Source organism: Phasianus colchicus, chromosome 17 (genome assembly GCF_987193195.1).
Source record: "Phasianus colchicus chromosome 17, bPhaCol1.hap1.1, whole genome shotgun sequence".
NCBI classification, from domain to species: Eukaryota; Metazoa; Chordata; class Aves; order Galliformes; family Phasianidae; genus Phasianus; species Phasianus colchicus.
This window is the reverse complement of record NC_143452.1, coordinates 9,776,748-9,802,456: the sequence shown is the minus strand read 5'-3', so window position 1 is coordinate 9,802,456 and position 25,709 is coordinate 9,776,748. Positions and strand designations below refer to the sequence as shown.

General features: G+C 49.0%; 2 protein-coding genes across 5 annotated transcripts; one reads left to right on the top strand and one right to left on the bottom strand.

Annotated features, from left to right (window-relative positions):
* Positions 1-13: 13 nt before the first annotated feature.
* Positions 14-19,187, top strand: DNAJC5 (DnaJ heat shock protein family (Hsp40) member C5). Of its 2 annotated transcripts, none has more exons than XM_031589474.2 (6): positions 14-128; positions 6,540-6,607; positions 9,639-9,774; positions 12,140-12,353; positions 12,467-12,638; positions 13,227-19,187. In XM_031589474.2, exons 3-6 carry the CDS (start codon positions 9,668-9,670, stop codon positions 13,328-13,330), a joined length of 597 nt encoding a protein of 198 aa, XP_031445334.1. In that variant the 5' UTR covers positions 14-128; positions 6,540-6,607; positions 9,639-9,667; the 3' UTR covers positions 13,331-19,187. The 2 variants fall into 2 exon arrangements, with proteins under 2 accessions (XP_031445334.1, XP_031445342.1); XM_031589482.2 differs by lacking the exon at positions 14-128 and adding an exon at positions 1,737-2,797.
* Positions 19,188-20,898: 1,711 nt separating this feature from the next.
* On the bottom strand, positions 20,899-25,463 carry LOC116226596 (uncharacterized). 3 transcript variants are annotated; one of them, XM_090151932.1, is made up of 4 exons: positions 25,333-25,463; positions 22,713-22,824; positions 21,851-22,098; positions 20,899-21,415 (listed from the first exon to the last, which is right to left on the bottom strand). In XM_090151932.1, the coding sequence occupies exon 4, from the start codon at positions 21,369-21,371 to the stop codon at positions 21,048-21,050; it is 324 nt and encodes a 107-aa protein (XP_090008058.1). In that variant the 5' UTR covers positions 21,372-21,415; positions 21,851-22,098; positions 22,713-22,824; positions 25,333-25,463; the 3' UTR covers positions 20,899-21,047. The 3 variants fall into 3 exon arrangements, with proteins under 3 accessions (XP_090008058.1, XP_090008056.1, XP_090008057.1); XM_090151930.1 differs by having other exon boundaries at positions 20,899-22,098; XM_090151931.1 differs by having other exon boundaries at positions 20,899-22,824.
* Between the last annotated feature and the right edge of the window lie 246 nt (positions 25,464-25,709).

The window sequence follows — 25,709 nt, the reverse complement described above, 5'->3', positions numbered from 1 at the left end:
CGGTGCTGCGGAGCGCTGTGGGCGCCGCGCCGCCAGCCGCAGCCGCCGGGCCGTGTCCTGCCCCGCCCCCCCCCCCCGGGGCTGCGCGGCCCCTGCTGCCCGCACGTCCGCCCTCCCGCAGGGCGCAGGTGAGCGCCGGGCCGAGCCGGGCCTCGCTTCGTAGCGCTGGGCCCGAGCCGGGGTGGTGGCGATGGTGGGGGTGGGGGTGGTTGGGGGGGGGGGTTGAGGCGTAGGCTGTAGGGCTGCGGGGCTGAGGAGGCCCAAGTGGAGGCTGTGCCCCGGGGAGGTGGGGCCTGCAGGGCCGTGTGGGGCTGAGGAGGATGGGATTTCAATAGGGGCCGTGGGCTGGTTGGGGACGGAGCCTGGAAGGGGCTGAGGGAGCGGGCAGGAGCGGCACGGGGGTGGTGTGGGGCTGAACTGAGGCTGAGGGGATGCGGCCCGAAGGGGCTGTGACGGGTCGGGGAGGCGGGCGGCAGCAGCGGGGCCCGGCGGGATGTTGGCGGTGCATCTCCGTGCTGCCGGGCCGGGGGGCAGCGAGCCGCTGTGTTCAGTGCAGCATCCCTCCGTTATGCAGGGCTGGGGAAAAAAATAACCGTGATTACGGGCGTCGTGGCTCCTTCCGTGGGAACCTCGTGTTCGGGGGGGCTGGAAATCCCGTCCCCCCGCTGCCTGCGCGCACGGTGTTTCGCTGGGAAGCAGCAGTGCTGGGTGTGGGGCTGCAGACCCCCCCAAAACACAGCCGAGGGCCTGGAGAGGTGAATTCTGAATGCGGAGTGTTTGTGTTACGGGTCGGCAGCGATTGAGGATGACTGGGGGGATCTCTGTGCTTCCCCTTCCTTACGTCGTGATGTTTTACGTGTAATTTGTGGCTGCTTGGTGACGGTTAACGAGTGACGTATTGCCAGAAAGCCTTTCCAGTCAGAAAGCTGCGGACGCGGCGTAATTCCCTTCATTTGGGCGGTTTTGGAATTAAGGATTCCGGTCAGGACGCTGTGGGGATGCACCACAGAACCGGGAGCAGCAGAGGGATGAGGCAGCGCTCTGCCTTTGTGCTCATCCCTCACCGGCACCTCTCTGCTGGCTGACACAATGCTGCTGACTTTATTGCTGGGTGCAGCACGGTTCCTGCTTGGGAAGCGAGGTGAGAGCCGGACCTGAGCAGCAAAGCAGGCAATGTTATCTCTAGGTTTGCTTTTATGGAGGTGTTAAGGTGGGAGATGCTGCTGGGTGTGCTGAATAGCCGCTCTCATGCGGTACAGCTGTAAGAAGGCCACGTGCTCAATGCGTGCAGTGGCACCGGTGTGCAGTAATTCTCCTGATGTCGTCGTGTGGGTCCTGTTGGCCACGTGTGTTTGGGAGCATTGTGCCAGCCTCGGTTCCAGCGCAGGGATTGGGAAGTTTCATGACAGCTGTTGGTGTTGGGCTGGGCCTTGCTGTTGGCTTTTGATAGAAAATGGGTGAGGTCCAGCATAAGGTGGCTGAGGAATAGGTGCCAAATTCAATTGCACAAATGAATTGTTTCTAATAATTTAAGTCCGGTGCGCATTGGGAGGGAAAAAAGAGAGGGATTGCCCAGGTTGGACTGGAAGAGAAATTGATTGCAGAGTGGACTGAAAGAGCAATTTTCCTGCGGTGTCCAAAGGACTTCAGGGCAACTTCTGGCAGTGCTGGCCTGCAGGGTCTCCTCTGGGATAACTCAATGATGGGAGGTGAGACGTTCTGCAAACAAAAAGGAGTTTGTTTCCTTCCTTCCCTCCCTTCTTCGTGTCATCCATGGCATTTCAGTGGAAGCAGGGATGCTTCAGCACTGTGTTTTTGCTCCCAAATTGTTGTTGTGTTGCACTGAAGAACTGCAATAGGCAGTAGGTCCAGAGCAGCAATAAAAACCCCAGTCAGGTCCAGAGCTCACTGATAATCTGAGGGCACAAAAAGTAGAAACCTGCACAGCTCTGTTTGTTTTCCCCTTTTTAAGCCTTTGAATTTTTGGCTGTATTTCAAATGAAAATACTCTTTTCCCTTCCATCTGTCGTTGCTCCTCTTGCAGGACTTTCTGTTACTGCGATGGCAGTAATATTTCAGCGATTGTATTTATGCTCAGAAATATTTTGTGATCTCATATTGTTTCTGTGCCACCGTCTGAGTGCATGGCATGGAACACGAGGCTTGGCTGCTCCAGGTTTGCTCCCAGGAGCTGCAGGACTGCTTTCCTTTCTACACTGACCTGGCTGTGTCTGTGACAGGGGAGGCTGCAGCTCGGCCAGGTGTGACTGCAGCACGTTGTTGGTCTGAGCGACGGAAGAGAATCAGGTGACAAACTGCATCTCTTCTTTAGAACGCTGATCTGCTGATCCTGGGGGCCTGGTGTGACAAATGGGTTCTTTTAGAAGCCCCCAAAGTTACTGCTGGGAAAAGATGCATTCAGTTTGACAGAAGCTGTTTTGAGCACTGAGAGGCGCGAAGCGCAGAAACGTTCAGCCTGGGCAATAGGAAATCCCTCTTCTCTGTAATAACCACCCCCCTCAGTCTTCTTTCTTTCCTGCCAAAGTTCCTGATTTCTGCACGCGCTGAGTTCATCCCCACAGCACTTACAGAAATTGCTCCACACGCTGTTAACTTAGAAAAGCCACACAGATGGAAGCAGCAGAGGTGCACGGCTACGGCTACCCAAGCGTACAGCGTGGTCTGTGGGACGGGACGGCGATGGATGCAGCCCCATGTCTGCTCCTGGCCCTGCAATGGGATGGCAGCTGCACAGAGCCCCTCGGATGATGCACCCAGTGTCTCCTCCAGCTGTGCTGTAGGTGCAACCTCTCTGCCCCGTTTCCTGTCCCCTATCTTAAAACCACGCTTCTTCCCGTGACTTGTGCTGTTGGCATCTTCTGCACAAAGCCTCTTGCTGTTAAGAATTATCTCCCAGTGATGATTTCCACTCTTCCTTCCTTGCTGTTATGAGGCTGTCAAACTGCTGTTTAATGGTAAGCCTGTAAGGACTGGGAGAGCTTAACCACTGCACTGTGAGAACAGCACTGCTTGAACAGCACTCAGCACCACGGAGCTGAAACATCAGCTGCAGAAAGCAGGCAGGTTCCTGGCTTTGCTCTGTTACTTCAGGTGGGGGAAAAAAAATGTTTATAAAATGCATGCATGTTTAGGTGCTGTGTTTGTAATCCCAATTGCACCACTGGGAGAACTCTATGTAGGAGGGGCTTTTCCATGCATGCCGGCTGTACAGGATGAGGCCACAGAATGAGCCTTGCTGCTGTTGTCACAGCCAGGTAGCAGGGAATGGGCAGGACGAGCACCCCTCTGTTTCCTTATTTCTAAACGACGGGCTCATGTCTTTATTTATATAGGCTAGGCTGAGTGGGGCTGTGAGGATGTGGCTCATCTCATGGATTGTGGATGGAATGTTTGCAGGGTGAGATAACAGCAGTAACCATCGGTGTGCTGCCTGTAGGAGGGAGGGTAGTGTAAAATAAATCTTTTTGTTGATGAAATGGCTCTGTATAATTAGAAAATACCAACGAGTTTATCTCCCGTGAGAAAGCATCCATTCAGATGAAGGCCTTTTGGACAACTGCTGGGCTGCATTTTGGGTGTTTGGAGCCAGATGAACTCAGCAGAGGCAGTGAGCCGAGCCCTGAACACAGGCTGACACAGATCTGCATGATGAGGTACCCCCACAGCACCAACCAGGTGTCTCCAGGGAAGGAATGGCGTTGTGTTTTCCAGCCATGAAAAGTTTGGGTAGCGCTGGGCAGTTCAGGTTCAATAACAAAAATCTTTTCTTAACCTATTTTATGGTGATAGAATCACCAACTGCCTTAAGTTGGAAGGGGCCTTAACGTTTTCGTGTCTAACTCTGAGAAGATGGCAAACCATGGTGCTTTTTTTGCCTTTGTTTCGTTGATCTAATAAAGAAGACCTGTGCTTTCTGCTTGTCACGTGGGGAAATGAGCACATCCATTTCTCTGGCAGTTTCTTTGAGAAGTGAAATGGGGAAACGATGGCGTCTCCTCCCCGTGCACCAGCAGAAGTGGGGAAGTGCAGCTGGCAGGAAGAAGTGCTTGACCTTTACACTTGGCTAAAGGCAAAGCCTTTGGGATGGAAGCTCTCACAACTGGGGTACGTGTGACAGGCACTCCTCTCCTTGGGCAGGGAAAACCCCACTGGATACATGAGATAAAAGTGCATGGAGAGAAACTCAACTGCTTTCTTTCTGTCCAGATTGGAAAGGGAGATGGTGTGGTTACCCTGCAAAGGAGGAAAAAATGGGATCCAACTTCAGAGGGTACTTCCATTTGTTCCTGGTGCTGAGCAGAGGCACTCCAGCTGCTCTTGTCAGTGCCACGGTTGGGGATGGTTGGATCTGGGAGCTCAGCTGTATACATCCTGCTGTCTGCTTCTGCTTTGTTTGTGTTTTTATTTACTTTTTAATAGGAAGATTGGTGTGTTTGGTTGGAGCAGTTGTGGAATAACGTTGGTCCCTGCTCATGCCACGCTCACCTGTTCCCATGGGGCCTCTCCATCTGCCCCCACAAATGGCAGCAGCAGAATCACCGGATCAGTGCAGTCACAGAATCAGTAAGGCTGGAAAAGGCCACGAAGATCAGGTGCTGCTGTTTGTAAGAAAGCAGTGCCTTTAGCATGGCTCACCAGCAGCGAGCAGTGCTTTCTCCTGTTGATTCCAGTGCACTCACATGCAATGAGAAATCGGTGATTCAAGCACTGCAGAGGTTTTTTAATAGAGAAGCAAGGGTGATAAGAAAGTGGGCAGGCAGAACTGCTGGTTTCCCTTAGACTTTAACACAGCTGAGTAAGCAGATGCAGTTGTTTTTTTATAGCCATGTGAGGATTGTGACACTTGCACGCTGCCATATAAACTACTGGGGTGCCATAAACAATAATGTTTTGCTAAAGGAACCCAAAGTAGGGAAGGCACAAAGAATCATGTAAGGAGTAATTACTGTAGGTGAGGAGGGGGGATGGAAGATGGGAATCTGATACTTTGGTGTTCTGGTTGTGGTGTGGAAACCATTGTTGAGGCTTTGAAACTCACTCTTGTGTAAGTACAAGGTCACAGGTTTTTTGTAACAGGTCGGCCCTCAGACTTGCATGGCTGAATTTTAATCTGCTAAGCTAATTAGGGGAACAAGGCTGGTATCACTGCCCTTAAGTTTGTTACAAGTTCCGTGTAGCCCCAGGGTTGTTAATGATGGATGCTATCTCTGCTCAGACTTGGAGACAGTGGGGAGGTGGGGCTTGCTGCCAGAAGGGGCCATCTGCAGCTTGCTGTAGTATGGCTTGGTGAGCAGCTTTTGATGTTATTCTTTAATTACCTGTAAGTGTGATGCAGTACGTGTCCATAAGGTGTGGGGCTGGCAGTTCTGTTCTATGACTGTTGGATAATAGCAGCTCTGGGAGAGGTGGGAGCAGACAGAGGCAGGCGTTCAGGTCTGAGAGATGGCTCATTGCTGTGAGGAGAAGTGATTGTCTGACTCAGATTCAAATTTGTGGGACAGATGAGGTTAGAAGAGCTGGTTTGGTGCAAGTGAGACAGTTGGAAGAACAGGCAACTTTCCCGAGCTGTCCCTTCATTTGTGTTACAAACCTTGCTGTGGCTTCAATCCATTGCTGTTCTCAGCTTGTGTTCAGGTGGCCTTCCTGTCTGTTGCTGATAAGCCAGCCTTCTTTCCTCTTTTCTTCTGATCCTCACATTTAAGAGGTAGAGAATATACAAGGAATTGACGGTTCATGGATCATTTCTTCTCTTACCTGCACGTGTTCTGCAGCAGTTGTTGCAGCTTTGCCTCGACCACTGAAGGGACTGACTGATGCTTCGTGCTGCTGGATCCTCTCAGGTTCCATTCCTTGTATGCTGAAGTGAGACTTGGTTCTTCAGCTGCAGCTTGCAGTCCCTCACATCAGCTAAGCTCCTTTAGCAGTCTCTCTCTAACAACATTACAGATTACCAAGACTTAAAAAACACACTTCTCTTGTTTTAAGTACAGCTATTTCACCAATGCCTAAGATGCAGAAGGCTGGAGTCTCGAGCAGATAGCAGTTGTTATGCTTTCTGTGCTCAGAGCTGCCTCATTTTAGCTGTGTGTTTGTCTTTTGTGCAGTAGGAGGCTTGGGAACGGAGGCTGAAGCTTCAGATAGAAGCACACAGCCCCTGGATCTGCACCTTAAAGTGTTTGTACCTTCATCTGACAGCTGATCATCTCTGAATATGTGACATATGTGACACCATGGAGATTTACTACAATAGAAATAATCTTGACTTTATTTCGGACTTCTGTCACAAGGCAGTGTGTGATTGCCAGCATTTTGGAAACACACAGACACAGAGCTCAGAATGTGCTCCCTGCTGCCAGCTGACCGTGCTGCGGGAAGGCGTGAGCGTATAACTGCGTCCATTAACCTGATGGCCTCAGTATTGATCTGCTTTAAGTTGAAGTGATGGGATGAACCCTTTGCTACAAGTCCTCAGCATGAGTTAGTGAAAATGTGATTTATTTTTGTTTTGTCTTTTATAGGAGATCCTGTTCCAGAGGTGTGTGGAGGCAGCTACTGCTTGTCTTAGAATAGGCAAACTAGGTACCAGGTGAGTACTGTAGTTCTGGATTTCTTATATCCACTTATTTACATGCAGCGTAACGCTGAGGAAACAAAGCTCAAAGTTTCTTAGAGAATTCTCTTTGCTCACGAAGCCAAAATTAAAAGTTTTAGTCCTGCCTTTGGCCACCTGACCTGCTGTCATCCTTGGTGCTGGCGCTCACTGGGATGTCTGTGAGTATTAATGCCCTAGAATGGCAGGGAACTTCCCATTTCTCTTTGCTGTCATTGTAGTTTGCTATTTTACTTAGTTAAATTCAGGTTATAAAAGGGCCCAGCTTACCAGTGATGTCTGTCAGATGTTAAGGCCAGTTTTCAGATCACCAATCAGGTTTAATCTAAATCTTTCTGTTGAGATGGCACTGATGACCCCATTGTGGCTGTGCTGCCAGCAGGTGTTTCCTCTTAAAGTTGTCTGATGCAGGCTGTGCTGGTACACAGATGGTTAAAAACTGCTGTTTAATCCAGGGGATTACCTTTCTTCAGAGCCTTCTGAGAGAAACCTCTTGAGGGAATCCTGCTTGCTTAGAACATGCAGCAGATGGTTTGTTACTGCTGGATGCAGCCCTCCTTAAAAACACATAGCAGCTTTTGGTGCTGTGAATGAGAGCCACTTGTGAAAGCAGTGGGATAAGTAATATCCTGTTTTATGGAGTGTTCTGAACGCAAAAGGCTTGCAGCTTTATTGTGTTTCTAATGTATTTCTGTTCCATGTTTGAAGAGCCAAAGGTTACATTCATTGTAATGAGACTGTTCTGTTCCTTTAAATAACAAGTTTCCCAGATGAATTCCAGTTAGCACCTTGTCTTCTGTTCTTCTGCCTATGCCCTTTCCATTCTGGTACTGAAAATGCAGGCACCCCATTGCACTGAACCCCAGGTACCCTGAACTTATCAGATTGAAGTGATTAAAAACTGTAGCAGTAGGAAATGTTATTCCTGTGTCTCTCTTTATTCTTGACAGGCAACCTGCAGACTGACAGACACAGCTGGATCAAGCTGAATTTGTTTTTGCCAAACCCATTGGCCCAGTTTTGCAGTGGAGGTTTGATTAATCAACACAGGGACTGTACCTGTGATCTGCAGCATCTGTGCACCCAGGGCATGCTGGACTGACTAGGAAGGAAGCTCATTAGGCCTAAATAGAGCAACAGACTTCTAGGCAGCACTGTGGTGGGGTGGTAGAGAAGCTTCCTTGGGCTGGATGCTGCTGGGTATGGCAGGAGCTGCCTGGGAGAATGTCTCAGGATGGGTGTCAGGAAGGGGAGGTGGTTTTGGCCATGGGTGGAAGAGGCAGTGCAGGGCAGCTGTGCACTGTGATTAGCTAGATTACCAGCTCCACGTCAGGATCAGCAGTCTTTGACCTCAGCACTGGGACTGCTTAGGTAGGGGGGGCAGGGAAGGCTGCTGGTGTGAAAAGCTGCTCCCAGAGGGCTATGCCTTCTGTGGGTGCCCTATTTCTTAATAAGTTTCCTCTCCTCTTCTGTGGATTGTTTTCAGTAGCTTTATGCTGTATTTTTAAAAGAATAAGACACATTTACCTTCCAGATTTTGCATATATTTCATTGTTGTTGTTATCATCATTATTAATTTATAAGCTTCCTTATTAGATAACATTTGATTAAACTTACCAGAGCTGCCAATAACTTCTTGAAGGAAATTAGACAAGAGTTTACAAGTTCAGCAGGTGCATTCCATTTAAAGAAACTGGACACAGGTATCAGTCTTAAACTGATTTAAAGCTACTATACCTGGGCAGTTACTGGCAGGCTCGGAGATGAGCAGGGGAGGTGTGGTGCCTGTGGCTCTTAGTTACCCTGTACAAGAATGATGATACCTGTGTGTTGACAGAAACAGAACTGGTATTTTTTTTGAAGCATATCAGTGCTTTGAGAGCATATAAAGAACTTAGTGGTGAAATAAGCAATGTCTGAGGGTTGTTCTTGGACGTAGCCTTTTGAAACCTGAAGTTATTAGCTTTATTATATAAGATAAAAGGTTAAATCAGAAAAGTCTGGTGCTTTAAATATCTTTTTCAAAGTCTGTATAATCTGGTGTGGGCTAACTGTAATGACATAATCCAAAAATAGCCAATAGTCTTCCCTTCAATGCTCATCCTTGCTGCAGTTCTGCAGCTAAAGAATGGCAAATGCTAAGCTGCTAAGGATGTTAGAGGACATAACCATGTCTGTCTGTGGCTCAGGGGACACCTCGAGGGTCTTGCATGTCTGATTGTGGAGCAGGAGGTTAAGTCAGGTTCCAGCAGTAGGGTTTATCTAGCATATATATTAAATGTTTGATTCACAACTTGATGTTATTACAGGGGAGATTGCCTCCTCCCAAAGCAGGCAGGTGTTCTCTCTCTCTTGGAGTAGCACTGGCCTAGTTCTGCTGGATTTTGGCTAAAGGATTCTGCTGTGCCTGGTTTCAGAGATAAGATGAGGTTTTTTGGAGGTGGTTGTGTTTTTTCTTTTAATGTATGGAGTGCATGCAGTGGAGAATGCAAAAAAAAAAGCCCTGGTTAAGGAATTGGAACTTTGAGTTCACCTCTGTGGTGCAGAAAGCAGCATCCATCTAAGAGCAGCCTGTCTGTTGTCCAGTTATTCATGTAGGTATTATTGGGAGTAAATAATAGTGAGACTAAGAAAGGTAATGAAATAGCAATAGGGATGTGTGTGTGATTCTTACAGCTATACCTCAGCTGTTGATTTTGAGTTTCTTTTTTTAAAGAGTGGAGTTGAGTACGTACAGCATTGATTGTGGGGTGTGTGCTCTGTGCTGAGAACTGTTGTTTTTGCTGAGAATTCCCTGATTTTTTTTTTTTTTTTTTTTTTGGCAACCTTTATACTTCCACATATGTTAAGAACCTTTTCTCTTCAAAGCCCATTAAGATCTAAAACATGAATTTTCACATAAGTTTCTTATCCCAAAGCCTCCAATTTCAGGGCTGATTTGTTTAAGGTCTGTGGTCCTTCTGGTTTAAGCATTTATTGATCTCATCTTTTTTTCTTTTTTTGGCAGGGACATTTCTCTGTTCAGGTTAGTCCAAGATGGCAGACCAGAGGCAACGCTCGCTGTCTACCTCTGGGGAGTCATTATACCACGTGCTGGGACTGGACAAGAATGCTACTTCTGATGATATTAAGAAGTCATACAGGTAAAGTTTCAAGTCTTCCATGTATCACCCAATAAAACAAATATCTTTAAGTGTTCAACAGATGAGGCGTTTCTATATAGGCTCCAGTCCATTTATTTAAAATCTGTGAGAAAAGCATGCAAGAAAACAGAGGGGAAACATATGGTTTGTTTTTACAGAAGGTGCATGGAGCCGTTGTCACTGACAGCATTTGTATGTAAGAGTTGGGACAGATAAAATGTAAGGAAATATTTAACAAGTGAAATTCTCCATTGTGCAGTATCATTCTGAAAAGTCTTTAGATAAAATTGAACAAAGCTGTAGGAGTGCCATCAGAATTAAGTTCTTCCTTTGTGTTATGTAGCTCTGTGTGGGTTTAGAGACCACAGGTGGGCAGTCCTGCACTTCTGCCCATCATTTTGAGTTCTGGCACGGTGAAGCATAGATTAAAGGTGTAAATAAGAATGAAAACTGAGTATCAGCAGTGATTTCTTTTCTAAAGCCACGTTCAAAATGTCTTTTGACATTTTGAAAATGTCCGTGGAGTTATTTTTTAAAGAACATTTTTCTTACCCCTTTTTCTTAGTTACACGGAATGGTTTCACATTAATTAAATGAACAACAAAGAGTTGTCTTCCCATCCTTGCTTCCTTCCTACCTTCCCTCCAAACCTCCAATGCAATCTCTTCTTTGCTGTAAGAGTGAGCTGCAGTCATGCTGGGTCTACCTGGGCAGTGGCAGTGTGTTTAACATCACACTAGGTGTCAGCAGTCATCTTCACTTGAGGTTACTCCTTTCAGAAGTTTTGTTTTAATCTTCAGTGTTTAGCAAAACTTTTTCCTTTCAAAGCCACTTTTTCATGCCACTAGCAATTACTGAGTGAAATGTATGAATAAATTGGTCCAGATTTAGCTGTGTCTTCCTCAAGTCCTCCAACTGCACATTTGGGGCTATCATCTTCTAGCACAATGGACTGAAAAACACTTTTACCTCGTGGGGGGAAGATCTAGAAGACCTTCTCCTTTGGAAGAAGGGCACAGATGGATTCAAGGGGGATTCAAGAGCTGCCTCATTTATACCTGGAATTTCACCTAATCTTGTTGCCTCTTCTGCTCTTTTAGTGGCCACTTCTTGTTTTCATTCCATTTGATCTGGAACGTCCTTTGCTGGCCTGTGGGATATGGGATCTGTGTGTACATAGGAAATGTGACATGAAAAATATTTCTCTATCACAACCTGATAGTAGCTAGGTCCTCTCTAAGTTGACATACCCTCCCTCTAATTATGAAAACTGGTTATTTCAGTCTTCTCTGATCCAGTGGCACTTTTGGCAGCCTTTAATAATGTTATCTTCCCAAGCAATGTAATTTACAGCCTACAAATGTTTCAAGTGCACACTCGCTTTACTGTTTGAATGCTGTGGTGTTTGTGTGCACCCAAAGCTATGCTTGCACCAATCTTTATTGTACATTTATCTGAATATTTCCCTCCTGAGGAGCTGTGGTGTGCAAATGTCTGCAGGCTCTCAGTGTGTTTGCCAGACATGGGGCTCTCATGGTACATCCCTGCAGGTCACCTACCATTTTTGGTGGTGCAGAACTATTATTCTGAATCATTTTTCTCCTTCGAAGCACAAATGACTCAAACTGCAATCGTGCAGTCAGGAGATGCCTGGCCAGTACTGATTTCTTGTATTGCTTGGGCTGTGTCTGAATTTGCAAATTTATCAGTGCTTAATCTGAGTTTTTGTGCTGTGTTCAGTGATCTCTGGAGACTGCAAACTGCTGTCACGTAGTTGAAAGAGATCTAGAAGGATATGGGGAGATGCATTGTGATTTCCTGAAGCTGGTTCTATTCTAGCTAATCTTGCACTGAAGTGCCTTGTACCTGCACAGCAACTGGTGAATTAACCACAAGTGGTTCTGTTCTATTTTTGTGTTGAGACACTGTAGATGAGTAGTTGTAGTTTGCTTCTCTTTGTTCTTTGATGCTGATGCTGTATCTGAGACTCGTGGTGTGTTTCTTTTCTGTTAGCTTGGCCTTTGCTTTAGCAGGAGCAAAACTTGCTTATGGAAATCTCTGGAGCTGAGGGGTAAAGTGCTTTCTTCTTGTCTTCAATATCCTAATTTTTTCCATTGGATTTCCAAGGGTGCTGTCCAACACTGACATCAAACCTGTGAGTTAAGCTAGACAGTGCTGTAGCATTTTGGAATCAACAGGGAAGTGAATCAGAAATGAACAAACTCACTTGGGGAGATGTTCTCAACTGGCACTTGGAAGTTTCTCTTCAGTGACAAGCAGTGGAACTGAAAAAAAAAACCAACAAAACAAAACCAGGAACCCAAATCCCAGCATCTAATCTATAATCTCTTTTTGCTTTTGACAGGAAACTTGCACTGAAATACCATCCTGATAAAAACCCTGATAATCCAGAGGCAGCAGAAAAATTTAAAGAGATCAATAATGCACATGCAATATTGACCGATGCGACAAAGAGAAACATTTATGATAAATATGGCTCCCTGGGTCTGTATGTAGCAGAGCAGTTTGGAGAAGAAAATGTGAACACATACTTCGTGCTATCTAGCTGGTGGGCAAAGGTAAATTTAAGCACAAAGAAAAATGGTTCTGGATTGGCATTTAAAATGCTTCAAGTAGTCCATTTGAAAACCGTTTGTTTTCACTTCTGGAATTTGCTTTCTGTCCTCTGCAGGCCTTGTTTGTGTTCTGTGGGCTCATCACAGGCTGCTACTGCTGCTGCTGTCTGTGTTGCTGCTGTAATTGCTGCTGTGGGAAGTGTAAACCTAAACCTCCTGAAGGCGAGGAGCAGGAATACTACGTCTCTCCAGAGGACTTGGAGGCACAGTTGCAGTCAGATGAAAGGGGTAAGCAATGCAGGGTGAGGTTTGTAGGGTTGTAGAACCTCTGCTATTCAGAGTGTGTCAGTCCCTGACTGAGGGCTCAGCGTGCTGTGTGAGAAGCAATGCCTGCTTCCTAAGATCAGCACAGGTCCCTGCAGGGGAATAACTGTAGCACAAGAGTTGAAACAGTTGTGTGGGTGACACTGGCACCAGAAATTCAGTTGCTGAAAACTGCCGCTGGGTCTTCGCTGAACGTGGTGAGGTCAGCTTCAGAGAAATGGGTGAGTGTTGTGGTTTAACCCAGCAGCAGATAAACGCTGTGCAGCCATTTGCTCGCTCCCACCACAGCAGAATTGGGGGGGAGAGAATTGGAGAGCACAAGATTGAGATAAGGATGGGTTAATAAGAAAAGAAAGAAAAAGGGGAGAAAAAGAAAAGAAACAACAAGGACAATGGAAATAAGCAAAGCGAGTGATGCACAGTGCAGTTGCTCACCCCCTGACAATGGTGTTATCAAAGCATTGCAGAGGGAGGTACCTTATGCTTACCAAAGAACACTGTTCTTTTTTTTCTCTGCCTTGGCATACTAAGCCTTTTGTCTTTGCTTTTCAGAGGCCTCAGACGCACCTATTGTGATACAGCCAGCATCAGCCACAGAGACAACCCAGCTCACAGCTGACTCTCATCCTAGCTACCACACTGATGGATTTAATTAAGTTAAGGAAACACTGTAATTAGAATGGATTAAAAAAAAAAAATACATGGCCAACTCAACACTAGAATCACGAACATTAGAAGTAGAGAATGGGGAGGGGGAAAAATTCTGCCACAGTTAGAAGGCAGCTTTCCAACCTGCTGAAAGTATTTTGTAATCCCTTCAGCCTTTTGTCACCTTTCAGTGTCGTATCTTGATGATACCTGAAGTGCTGTAGCATGCAGTATGTAAAGCAGTTTAGCTACGGTCTTATGTTTCCTTTCTCTTCCTTTTTTTTTGGTTTTTTTTTGTTTTTTTTCTTTTTTTTTTTTAAATAGCATGTATGGAGTTACGTTAAATGTCTGTGGTGTAATGTATTGAGTTGTCACAGTATGTGTGATGGAGACATTCTGCATTTTAAGCAGTGATACTGGCCTAAAATGAGACTTAAAGTTTCACAGGAGCCACCATACTTTCATACAGCCAAGCTGTCAAAGACCCTTAAAAAAATTCATTATTTTTATTTGGGTGCAACAAGCCAATTCTCTTATTCCTCCTTCTATTCCTGCATTGCTACCTAAGCAAGTTTACAAAGCCAAGAACCAAAAAATGTCAGTCCTGCAGAGCTAGAATTCTCTTTTAATGCTGGTTTACAGCTTAAATAAATACACCTTGAAAAACAAGAAGGGAGAGTTTCCAATCTTTGAACAATTAAATTGATCAACAGCTCTTCATGCACAAGGGTTATCTTCAGTGATGGTGTAACCACAAACTGTGGTTTGTCACAAAGGCAGCTGTGAATGGGTTTAGTGGTGGTGACAGTGGGACTTTAACTTCAAGCACAATTCTGTTCTGGTTTGAGTTCAATCCTTTTCCTGAAATGCTAAAGACCAAATAGTGCAGCTTCTTTGAATGCATGAGAATCTTAAAGTGAAACTGGTTAATTGGTTTTCACTGAGCAAGTGAGTAAAATACAGGCAGTAGGTGACAGCATAAATGTTAATAATTGTGGTTTATTTTTTTTTTTTAATTTTTGTCTAACAATCTGAGATACTGATAGACAAGTGAGGTATTACATGTTGTTTTTTAAAGTTGTTATAATATGTTAGCCCTTTAATTTTCTCATGAGCATCTTTGTGGAGTACTGAAATGGCTTTTTAAGAACAAAACACTTTTTATGTTGATGTTGTATGATTTGCACATTGTCTTACCTTTAGACTTGTTTACACCAGTGTTCTTCTTTCCCTCAGAAAAGCGGTAGGGAAACGATTGAAAAGTTTCCTGAGCTATTTTGAAGCCAAATCGTGTTTGAATACTGCTTTTGAAACAGCTGTTCATTGGGATTTAACTGATAAATAGGCATTTTAGCTGCTGAATTGCTGGCATGTTTTGTTATTAATAACCTTGTTTTAAATGATACGGAGTTGGGATCTGGAACAGCAACTCGTAAGCTTACACATGGCATGTTTAGCAGTTAATTGCCTTCTCCTTAATTTGATCTTAATGGTTTTCTATCACAATGCCTCTCCTTTCCTTTGTACCTCCATCTCCCCTTCCCTGTTGGTCACCTGTCTCTGTGGAGAGGCTATTCACAGCCTTCCATCCCAGGTTTCATTTGAGGTCTTTCATGCTGCTCTTTTACAAGATACAGGTGTTACTTGGGAAGGGGGGCAAAGAGCACTGTCAGTCTGTAGGAAACAGCCAGAACACGAGGGGGGATCTCCTGCCAGAGAACCATCCTGAACATATTTTCACTCCACCTCTGCATGAGCTGCCCATGGCAGGGCACACCAAGTGTGACACAAAGCCACACCGAGCAGAGCGTTGTCACTGCAGTCTGGGTGCTGAGTTGGAACACGTGCACTGTGAGATGTGTGCTTTGGGTACCGACACAATTATTGCCTGCATGTGAGCCTGTTGCAGATAGGGATGCTTTTGGTGCCACGTCAGCTTCCAAAGATTCAAAACACTCCTAATTTACTGACTAGATGGAAGTAGCACACTTGTTAGGTAATTCCTTCCTTGTTGGTAGTCCTTCCATCCTGAAATGCAGTGGATTACTGGAAGATGCTTCTAACTCAGAATCTCTCTCTCGGGTGGCCTTGAGGACAGCAGTGCATTATTTGGCTCAAGGTCCTTATTTAATTAAAGCTTTTGTTTGACCCCTTAAAAAAGAAAGCAGTTTTAAAGTTTGAATAGCATCACGTTGGCTGTCCTTGTAGGCTTTGCCTGATGCCACGTCTCGATGTTGAGCTGCACGACGATCTGCAGGCTTCCTCCCTCAGAGCTGGCTGGCTAAAATTGCCCTTACAGGCTGCATGGGTCACTTCATGTTGTTGGTAACAGAGCTGGTAGTGCTTTGTAGCTGTGTAAATGAGTGTGTTGGTGTGGCTGGGTCGGTAGAACGAGCAGAAGGAAGTTAACCCTGTGTGCTGTGTGTAATGCTCCCTGTGTCCATCCAGGTGTGTAGCAAGGACCAGCTGTGTAGGACTGCTGACAGCAGAGCTGACGTGTGGAGGCTGAGGTGATACCTTTCTCTGTGTTTTGCACTACTTGAAAAAGGTGATATCCAGGATAAGTGTGCTGTTTGTGTTCTTTAAGAGCTGCTGCGTTCCTTTCAGCTGTTCTGTGGGTGGTGTGTGAATGGCAAGTTAGTCCTGTCCTGTTAGTGCTGGGTGCTCCAAGGGGAACTGCGCAGGGGAATGAGAGAAAACACGTTTTTAAGTGATATTTTTTGAAATGGTTTGTTTGCCCACATTACCCTGAAACCTCTGAATTTAAAGTTATTAATGTACTTCTTCCTGAATTGTATAAGGAATGGGTGAATGCCTGCTTGGTTGTGTTGTTGGAGATAAGGTATAAGAGCATCCTGGGCTCTAACATGAGTTGCACTTCAAAATGGCCAAATGTAATCCCAGTAAAGATAAAGTTGTGCTGGAAATAATGGTTAACAAATGTGGTGTGGCTCAGGGTGTGGGCTGGTGGAGCTACCAGATGCAAAGCAGCAGAGCCTGGCGGGCACCAAGCCCTGCTCACTGCTCATACACAGAATGGTTCCTTCCAAAGCTCCACCTGAGCACTGCCACTCTCTGCTCAGCCTGTTGCCAGAATTAAAACTTGAGCTTTGATTTCTGTTGTTGTTGTAGGTTATAAAGGTCGCATTCCTGTTAGTTTGTCGTTTGTTTTGTTTTATGAGTTGCCTGACGCCTCCGTGTCAGCAGCCCAACCTCCTCCCAGTGCACAGAACCACTTGGCAGCACTTTTCCTGGCACTGCCCTGCAGTCCTTCTCCTCATGCAGGACGGCCCCCAGGAGCCCCTCTGCATGGCTGCAGGGCCCAGGAGGAGAGGGAGCTGCTGCTCTGGCTGGGGATGCCCGGCTGCACTCTCACTTGAAGCAAACAAAGGGCATTAGATGCCAGTTTCATTTAGTTAGTGACGTATGTAGGATATTCTGAATTATTTATCTGTATATAAACTTAAGTGAACCTCAGTGGTGTCCGATCCGGTGTAGATTTCTGCTGATACCACACAGTGATGTTTTCTAGCCACGTTCCCTTTTTAGTCTTATTTTTAAATTTGTAATATTTTTAAACTGCTTTAGATATTAGTGCTCATTGTGTTGGTAATGTGTGATGCTGGTCAGGGCCGGGCTGCACACAGCCTGCACCCATCTGAAGGAGGTGTGAGCAGCTGTCCTGCAGCAGTGCTGTGGGATGGGTAGGCTTCTCCCAGCCCTCTGTGTCAGAGCCTATAAATGCATACAGGTGTTCACAGGTGGGAGCCTGGCAGAAAATACATTCCTGTCCCATTCTTAAAGTTGTGTGGTGTAGAGGGACCCAAGTGTGCTTTTTCAGGCTGTGTCTCAGAGCACTGTGCTCCATGAGAGGTGCTCTGTTCTCATGTAGTTTGTGCCCACGGTCTCTCTGGTGCCCTTCAGTGTTACTGACATTTCTGGCTCCTTTAGGACGTGTCAATGCTGTGGTTCTCCCCACTCAGTGCAACTGGACGTGATGTTGAGCAGGAGGTTCAGGACTGATGGCACTCAGCAGCCCCTGCCTCGTGTTCTTAATTCCAGATGCTGTCTCTGTGCATTAATCTTAGAATCTGAGCACTGGTACATAACCCCAGCACCACTGTGTGTAGTGTAAGGTTGGTGTAAGCTTAACTTGCTTCCTCGTTTGGTGCTGCTTATCTGTATTACAGTGGAAATCATCTAGTAGTGTACTGCTACACCAACAGCTGCTTATAACACCCTGAAAGAAGTGTAACTCTTAGCTGACACAGTGGCAGAAGTTGTCAGTGCCCAAGTCCTGCAGGAACTGTTCTGCTCCATGCACTGTGCTCAGAGCTTCAGTGCTGGGACCGAAATGCTCCTTGCATTCCAGAAGGATGTGTTCTGTGCCAGAGGGAACTGCTGGGGAAGCTGTCTGTCTTTTATGTTTGCACAAGCCAAATGCCATACATCTGGAAGACAAACTTTTGTTTGAAAATAAGATGCCAATGTTAACGTGAGCAATGGATTTCCTTGTTTCAAGGATAGATGCTGGCAATTTCTGGTGGTTTTATATATATGTATATGTGTAGAGGAAGCTCTTATATAAAATGGCCATTCTTCTTTGAGTGCTGTTGTCTTCTCTGCTCTTTCCCTCACCACCAGCAATGTGGGTGTATTCTCGTGGTCTGTAGCAGTTGCTTACCATGCTGTCTGTACAGTGATGGCTTCCAAGCAGGGTGACATCTGAGCTCTGCCAACATCCCTCAGCCCCGACCTGCTTGACAGGAGCTGGGCTTCACCATTCTGGCTTTGCAGTATGGAAGGAGCTGAAACCCAAGGGCGATACTGGAAGAACTTTGGCTTGTGCTGCTGGTGTGTGGGATGTTTTAAAAGTGGTTGAGAGATTCATCTGTGGAGGTAACTGCATTGGGTTTTTTTTCCTATGCCAGTTCTCAGCACATTGTACTCACAGAGCGGGAGTCAGCTCACAAACCTGTGCTGTAGGTTTTGGATTGCAGCATCATGTGTGTATGTATGTATATATGCACATATGTACATATTTATACAACAGGTGTGCACCCAGTCCTTGCTGCTGTTTTTCTGTGATGGTAAAACACTGAATTTGGCCCCAAGTCCTTCTCACAGACAGACAGGTTTTGTGTGTCCGGAGCTGTGCTTCCTCCTTTCAGCTGCAGGGAACACCAGATGGGATCTGTGGCTGATGGAGGAAACGATGGAAGGCTCCTGTTGTATAAATAGGTGATACAAATAGGAGAGCTGTCTGCTTGGAAAGGGAAAAGCAGCCTTCTACCCTGGAAGCCTTCCCTCCTTGTTGGGGTGAATGGAGATGTGACCGTCGGCGCAGTGTGGTCTGTAGCTCAGTCTGTAGTGCTCACAGGTTGGATTTGTAGGACTTGGAGCTGTTGCACACCATAAAACTGAAGTTAGGTGGTGATCTGTGCAGGGGCACAGCTGGATGCAGGGGGGGACATGTGGGGACTGCTTGTGGGGTGGGGGGGAACCAGTGGCTGAAAGTAAGAGACTGTAAAAAAATAATAATAATAAAAACTTACAAAAAAAACCCCACAATCAAAGTATAAATGCATCTGAGAAGCAATTATAATATAGACATATATATATTTTGTTATGTTACTAAAGGACCATACTTTGAATTGTATGTAAGTAGATGTGGCTGTCAGAACTTTGTGGATTGTAACACTGGATACTACTGAGCTCCTGTACATACCTGCAGTTACAGCAGAAGGAATTATTTTATGTTTTAGCATGGTAATTTGTGTATCGTATGTCCAGATAGAAACTAAAATAAAGATTGCTAAGTTATCTGAAACCACTGTTGTAAAATAAATGTTTTCAATGCAGAAATCCGTATGGGCTTTTTTCTTTCTGTATCTGTTTGGGATCGGGGTGCAGGGATCCTGAATTGATGACAACGTGGGAGGAGGGGTGCTCTGTAGGTGTGACCATAGGGTTGCATGGATGCTGAGTTGCCTATGTGAAGTTTGCTGGGATATTTTTGTGCTCCTGAGATGGGAATTGAGAACTGTGTGGGGCAGTGTATGCCTAGGGAGCTGTGTGCACCTGGTTGTGTATGTGCTCACCCTCCTACCAGTGCTGGATGCTGCAGCAAAGTGCTATTGGTGCATTCCAGGTGAGTGCTGTTGCAACCATAGCTGTTTGTTTTTTCTTTTTATGTGTTTGTTGTTCTTTTTTAACCAACAGCCAAATTCTGGAGGATCAGCTTCTTTATTTCCTGCTTCAAAGTGGGCAACGACAGCTCTGCCCCTGGACAATGTGCTGAATGGGAGAAGGATCCCACAGAGCATCCTTCCCATCCTGCCCTCCAGCCCCATGAAGTGAACCCACCCAGCCTCCAAGAGAAGGCAGCTGGGGGTGAGTGCTGGGGTTGTTGGGAGTTGGGGGGAGCAGAAGCTCAGCAGGGTGGGGTCACTGCATTTAGAATTGTTTTCTATCAGGGGACTTTGGTTCTTTTGGGTTGACCGTTTCTCCTTTGGCCTCTTTGCTCATTGCTCTGGGGTGGGTATCACAGCTGTGTGTGATGCTCAGAGCTCTGTTCAGCATGAATCTTGGTGCTGAGCAGCAGCCCTCCTGCAGGGCAGGCTCCCACCCGCCCCTGGGCTGTGCAGGGCTGCCTGCCTTGGCCCACTGGACCCCGTGGGCTGTGAATTCCCCTTTGCTGGGAAACCACACGCAGTGTGGAGTGGGCACAGAGCAGTCACAGCTGCACGCAGCCCTGCTTTGGCTGCTTTGCAGTAAGGACAGGTTGAGCTGTGATGTGCACATTCCTCACTGCTGCACATGCTCATCACCTGAGCTTTTCATTTCTGCTCTCATCCCCAAAGCACCGCTCCCTCGCTGTCCCCCAGAGGTCCCACCTGTCCCCACACAGAACCCCACCTTGGTGCAGGGTTCAGGTGCTCAGCCCCATTCTGATGCACCCCAAACCCCGGCTCTTCCCCCTCCCCCCCCCACGTGTGTGACCCCAAACGGCGCAGATTGCTTTGAGATCAGTGAGGGTGCAATGCTGGGCTCTCAGTGGTGCCTGCATCCCTTTCAGCAGCTGGAGCTGTGTCTGTGTGCCCACACGTTTCAGTGCCCCCTGTCCCATGGATGCCCACGCAGTCCTCCCCATGCCCTTTTCCCCCTCCCCAGCACCTCCCAGTGGGGACATTTCCATTTTTCTGGGTGAGTTTTGCATGCTCTGCTGCTGGAGCTGCACAGCCATGCACAGGGGTTGTGCGCTGACCCCCAACCCCCTTCCAACATGCACACTCCATCTTCCTGCAGCGTGGATGGGTGAGTGGGGCTCTAGGGAGCGAGCTTGGAGCACATGTGGACATCCAAAATGTGGGTCTGAGGGGCACGGGGAGGGAGGCACCGCGGGGTTGGGGTGGCCTCGGTCCCCAGCATAGGGTGAGATGCTTTAATCCCGCCCCATTCCCTACTCCTGCCCTGGGAATCCCCTTTGTTTCCCCGCCCGGGTATGTCGGGACCCAGGCAACCCCCCCGCACGGAAAGGCGACGCCGCCACAGCGCGGGGCAGCACCGCAGCGGGGCAGGTGCGAGGGAGACTTTAATGCGCAGCAGCAGCAGCGGGAGCACCGCGCGGGGTGGGGGGGTTCCGAGGGAGGTGGAGTGGGGATGGGGGGGTCCCCGCTTCGCTGCTCCGGGCTTCGTCCCCTCCGTCCGTTAGGACTCCTCCCGTCACTTCCCTATACTCTGCAGCAGCAGCTTATTGCTGAGCGCCTTCTGCGCCAGTCTCTCCTCCCGGGACATCTCGAGAAACTCGCGCAAAAGGTGGAAGGTGAGGTCAAGAGAGTTGGGTTTTCCTTCTCGTCTCTTCCCTGCTTGCAGCGCACGCGGGGCTCGGGGGGGGTCCGGGCCGGGCGCTGCCCCCCGCGGTCGGCACAGTCCGTGGGGGGGGCGCGGGGCGGACGGCTCCCAGCGGGGCTGCAGCGGGGAGCAGCTCTCCGAAGGCAGGAAGAGCAGCACGAGGACGGAGGCAGCCGAAATCATCCTGAGCCTCATCGCAGCCGCTCCGGGTCCGGGGGAGGGGGTGGGGGACCGGATACCTGCAAAAGAGGTGCCCCCCGCCCCCAAACCCCCCGCGGCCCCCCCAAACGCTGCGGTCAGGGCGCACCCGACGGGATGAGCACCGCGGGGGGACCCCCCCGCCCCGAAGAGTGAGAGCCCCCCCACCTGCAGGCGGGATCCTACCCCGGCAACTGGAACCAAACCCCCGCTAACGCGACCCGTCCTCCGGGAACGGGACAGCCGTGACCACCGGACGGGACCCCCACCAGCACATGCGGGACCCCACCACCCAGACACGGGACCCTCACGTTTTAGAGGTAGGTCATGCTTCAGGTTCACGGCACTCCCGGCATAGGACACCCCTCCCCGCCTCCCCCTTCCCCCCCCCGGGAACCGGACCCCCACACCCCCCATGGGGGCTCAGGACCCCCTTCCCAGGAGCGGGGCTGGTGGGGGGTTGGCGGGATGCTCACCGCTGCCGCTGCTCCGCCCGCAGCTCCCGCTGCCCGCGCCGCCCGCCCGCTCCGCGCTATATAGGGGCGGCGGCACCCCCCCCCCCAGCCCCAACACCCACCCCGCCACGTGACCGCGCTATATCGGGGCGGCGGCCCCTCACGTGACACCGGGCGGGGAGCTGTCCGTAGTGCTGAACGACCGCGGGGGTACAGGGGGCACCTGGGGGCGTGTGGGGAGGGGGGAACGTGGAAGCACATAGGGGTGCCTGAAAGGGAACGTTGTGGGTACGTGAGGGTGGAGGGGTGAGTGCTTAGTCGGGGGGACGTGGGGTGGTGGTGGGGAGGTGCCCATGGGAACACGTGGGGCTGTCGGTGGGTGTCTGCGGATGTGGGGGCACAGGGGATGGTGGTGAGATACAAACGAGGGCGTGTGGGTGGGAGGTGTTGGAGAGAATTTGGTCGTGGGGACACGTGGAGGTGTGAAGGGTGAGCACTTTTTGTGGGGTCCATAGGAGTGGGAGAGGGAAAGAGGGCTGAGTGCCGGTGGGGGGGTACATGGGGTTGGAGGAGAGATCAAGGGGTGCCAGGTGTGAGCACTGCACCTGAGCCCCCTCCCATGCTGTGCTCCTGGACACGGACCCATACCAGGCCCCCTTCTCCCCCCCCAAGCCCAGTGCCCGGGCTGGATCTGCTCTGCATTTCATGGGCAAAGTTTCTATGCGCAAAGTGAAGACAGTGAGCTCCTTGGGGTGAGTCACTGTGTGAGAGCATACAGCTTACAACTTTACTTCTGATACACTTCTGAAGTGCAATATTTCTTCTCTAATAGAGCACAAAATATGTTCTCCTCCTGGCCTTGTTGCTGCACACAGATACGCACCTCCAGCTGCAGGTTGGAGTCATTCGTTTGCCTTTTCCTCCCTCCCTGCTGGAGCTTCCATCAGCTGGCACTTGGAGCTCAGCAATCACTTCATCTTGCAGAAGTGCTGCCTCTAAAATTAAAATTCCTGTATGAGGTATCAATGTTTCAAGCGAAGGGAAGAAAAACATTAAGTAGAACTTGAGTGCGCAGTGAGAAACTCTCCACTCATGCTCTGTGCAGAGCAACTCAAAAATGAGGGCTCGGCTGCTTTTCGGGGGGGTCAACCCAAAAGGCCAAAGGATTCTTTGAGGTTGCATTAAGGGGGCTCTCCATGACCCCCAGCTACAAAATAACTCATGGCAGAAGCTGAGTGGTCTCGAGGGCCGGAGGGAAGGGGAGCATCTGCTTCCCCCTCACTTTGTGCATGGTTCTCTAAATTTCTTTATTGAATCATTGAGAACGGCTGCATTTTTCGGTTCTTCACCTAGGCTTGCACCAAGGCTGGGCTGGGAGCAGACAGAGCTGTTTCGTGCCTCAAAGCACATCCCCCAGGGCTGCTCCTGGGCTTCTCCCTGTTCTGATGGCCACTGAGCACCCCCAGGAGCCCCTAGGAATCAGGCAGTGGTGTTTTGGGGCCTCTCTGCCCCCCAGCCGATGGGAATTGGCTCAGGCACAGAACGCTGCCCTGTCACAGCCGGCGGTCAGCTCGGTTCATCCATCACCACAGCCAGTGCTGGGGCTGGTGATGCTTTGGACCCTTTTTCTTTCGGTCCCCGTGCTTTAGGATTCGTCGCTTAACTGTTGGAAAGATGACGAAACTGGTAATTGCATCTTGTTTGTTTTATTTAGGAAGCTCAACTCAGAAGATATAAAAAAAAATAATAATAATTTCTTCTTCCATCATAAATTACTGACACATTCAGTGCTGAAGGACCCCGTGTGCCGCCTGGGGACTCATTATTGTCACTCACAGGGATGTCACTGTCTCTTCCTCTGCTCAGGAGCCATGCGGTAGCGATGCTTCAGGGATGCCAGGCTCACCCCCAGCTCCGCTCATTGCCTCGTGCCGGCGTGCAGCCGTGGCCTCACAGCAGGGAAGAGGCAGAGCAGCTCCTAATGAGGCACTGGGAGCACTGCGAGCCTCTTGGCTCGTGAGCAGAGAGCCGCAGTCGGGAGCTCCTGCCCTGTGGACCGTGACAGCTCCGGCGCTAAAGCACAGCCAAGCTTCCAGAAGCTTCTCTCAAAGAATGCTGCTGCTTATCTCTGTTCCTGGTACGTGTTCTGCTCTTTCCCCATCCCATCCCCACCCCACAAACGGCCATGCCAGCGCTCATGCATTTTTCAGAAGTAATGTTCCCTGCATCCCTTGGGCTGCGGGGACGGCGCTGCCCATCCTGCTCTGGAAAAGGCATCTCATGGGCTGACGAACCTGAGATTGACCCTCATGTTTCACCATTCTCAGGTTAGACAGTCCTCGAGGTGCCCCTCGCTCGGGCAGCCACCGCCCCATGCCCTGCATCCTGTGTCTTGCACCCACCCAGATCCCCCATCTATAGGGATTGTGCAAGAGAGAGCAGAGACGCAGCCCCTCAGCTCTGCTGTGCCTCAGCTTCTCTGCATCCATGCCTGACCACGAGGTTCTTTAGGGGTTGACCCCTTCCCAAACGCACGCCGTGCTTCCTCCTGCGAGCAGTGGTGGTGAAAACCTTTGCACAACCAGAATGCGGGGCTAAGAGCCAGGCTGCTGCATGCTGCATGGAGCCAACACCTCCCAAATAGGCACAGAGCAGCTCAGACCCACAAATACCCATCTGGCTATGGGTTGGGACAGAGATGGAGCAGCAGATTCCCTTCCTTTGCTCCCATTTGCAGATGGCAGCACCCTGGGAGCATCAGAGCACTTCTGCAAGACTCGCCTGAAATCTCTCACCCAAAATCTGCAGAGATGCTCTGCAAGATTTGTACCAGGTAACGGTTGGAGTTCAGTTTCCTAATGCTATGGGGTGCTTAAAATTGCTTCTCTGGGGAGCGGCTCTCATGGCAGAGTGATTTGCCTAATGCATGGACGGAGGAATATTAAAACTTTGACAATTAACTGCATAATCAAAGGGAAGGCTTTTTCAAGTTGAGCACCGTCAATGCAAAGCCCGTTCAGGCCCAGGAAGCTGTCAGAAAAGGCACCAAGGAATTAGCAATCGGTTTCAGTCCCTTCTGGATTTCTTGCTCCATTTGGGTCCTATCACCTTCCCCCGTGCTCTGGCATGGACAGAGCCAGGTGCGTCCCTAGGCATGTGAGTTAGGCTGTTCCAATGGAGCAGTGGATTTGCCTGGGGTCAGTAGAAGAGAAAACTTTTAGGCAAAAATTAAGAGCACTGCAGAGCCACAACTTTATCCTCTCAGTTTACTCTATTTCAAATCCACAATCAAGCTTTTGGGACTTTTTTAAGGCTTTGCAGGGAAAGAGAAGCCAAATGGAATGTGTAGCAGCAAGGCTGGGGTGGGGGGAAGGTCAGGCAGAGCAATGAAGGAGCAGCAGAGCCATCTCAGCCTCGTGCAAGAAGGAGCCCAGCAGAAAGAAGCAGGGAGAGCTTCTAAGAGGAGGGGGAAACCAGCTGTGCAGAGGGGAGTGCTGCCTTACCTCTCACCTGCAGCTCCCAGCTCCATCCCTCCGCCCGCTGCGCTCGCACCGCTTTTATGGCCGTCCCTGTCCTCGTGGCTCGGAGGAGTCAAGCTGGGCTACAGCGAATTGCCACACTTTCTGCTGGCTTCCTGTTTGTGCATCGCGAGCGGCTGTGGTAAAATTTCCATTACACGCTGGACAGACACAGGGCGGCAAAGAGAAGTGAAAAAAAAATTCAAAAAAAAAAAAAAAAAAGCACCCAGCCCAATGCAGTGCGACACTGCTTGAGTCACCCGAAAGCGGCTGTGTTAGGGGAGGCTGTGTTAGGGGGATGGAGGGATGCTCTGGGTGCCCCCTTCCCAGCCCTGGAGGCACAATAAGTCAAAGATTTTCAT

Coding starts and splice junctions, on each gene's coding strand:
- DNAJC5 (XM_031589474.2), top strand. CDS start 9,668: ATGGCAGACCAGAGGCAACGCTCGCTGTCTACCTCTGGGGAGTCATTA. Junction 12,354..12,466: donor TATCTAGCTGGTGGGCAAAG/GTAAATTTAAGC, acceptor TGTCCTCTGCAG/GCCTTGTTTGTGTTCTGTGG. Junction 12,639..13,226: donor GTTGCAGTCAGATGAAAGGG/GTAAGCAATGCA, acceptor TTTGCTTTTCAG/AGGCCTCAGACGCACCTATT.
- LOC116226596 (XM_090151931.1), bottom strand. CDS start 21,791: ATGGGGGGTGTGGGGGTCCGGTTCCCGGGGGGGGGAAGGGGGAGGCGG.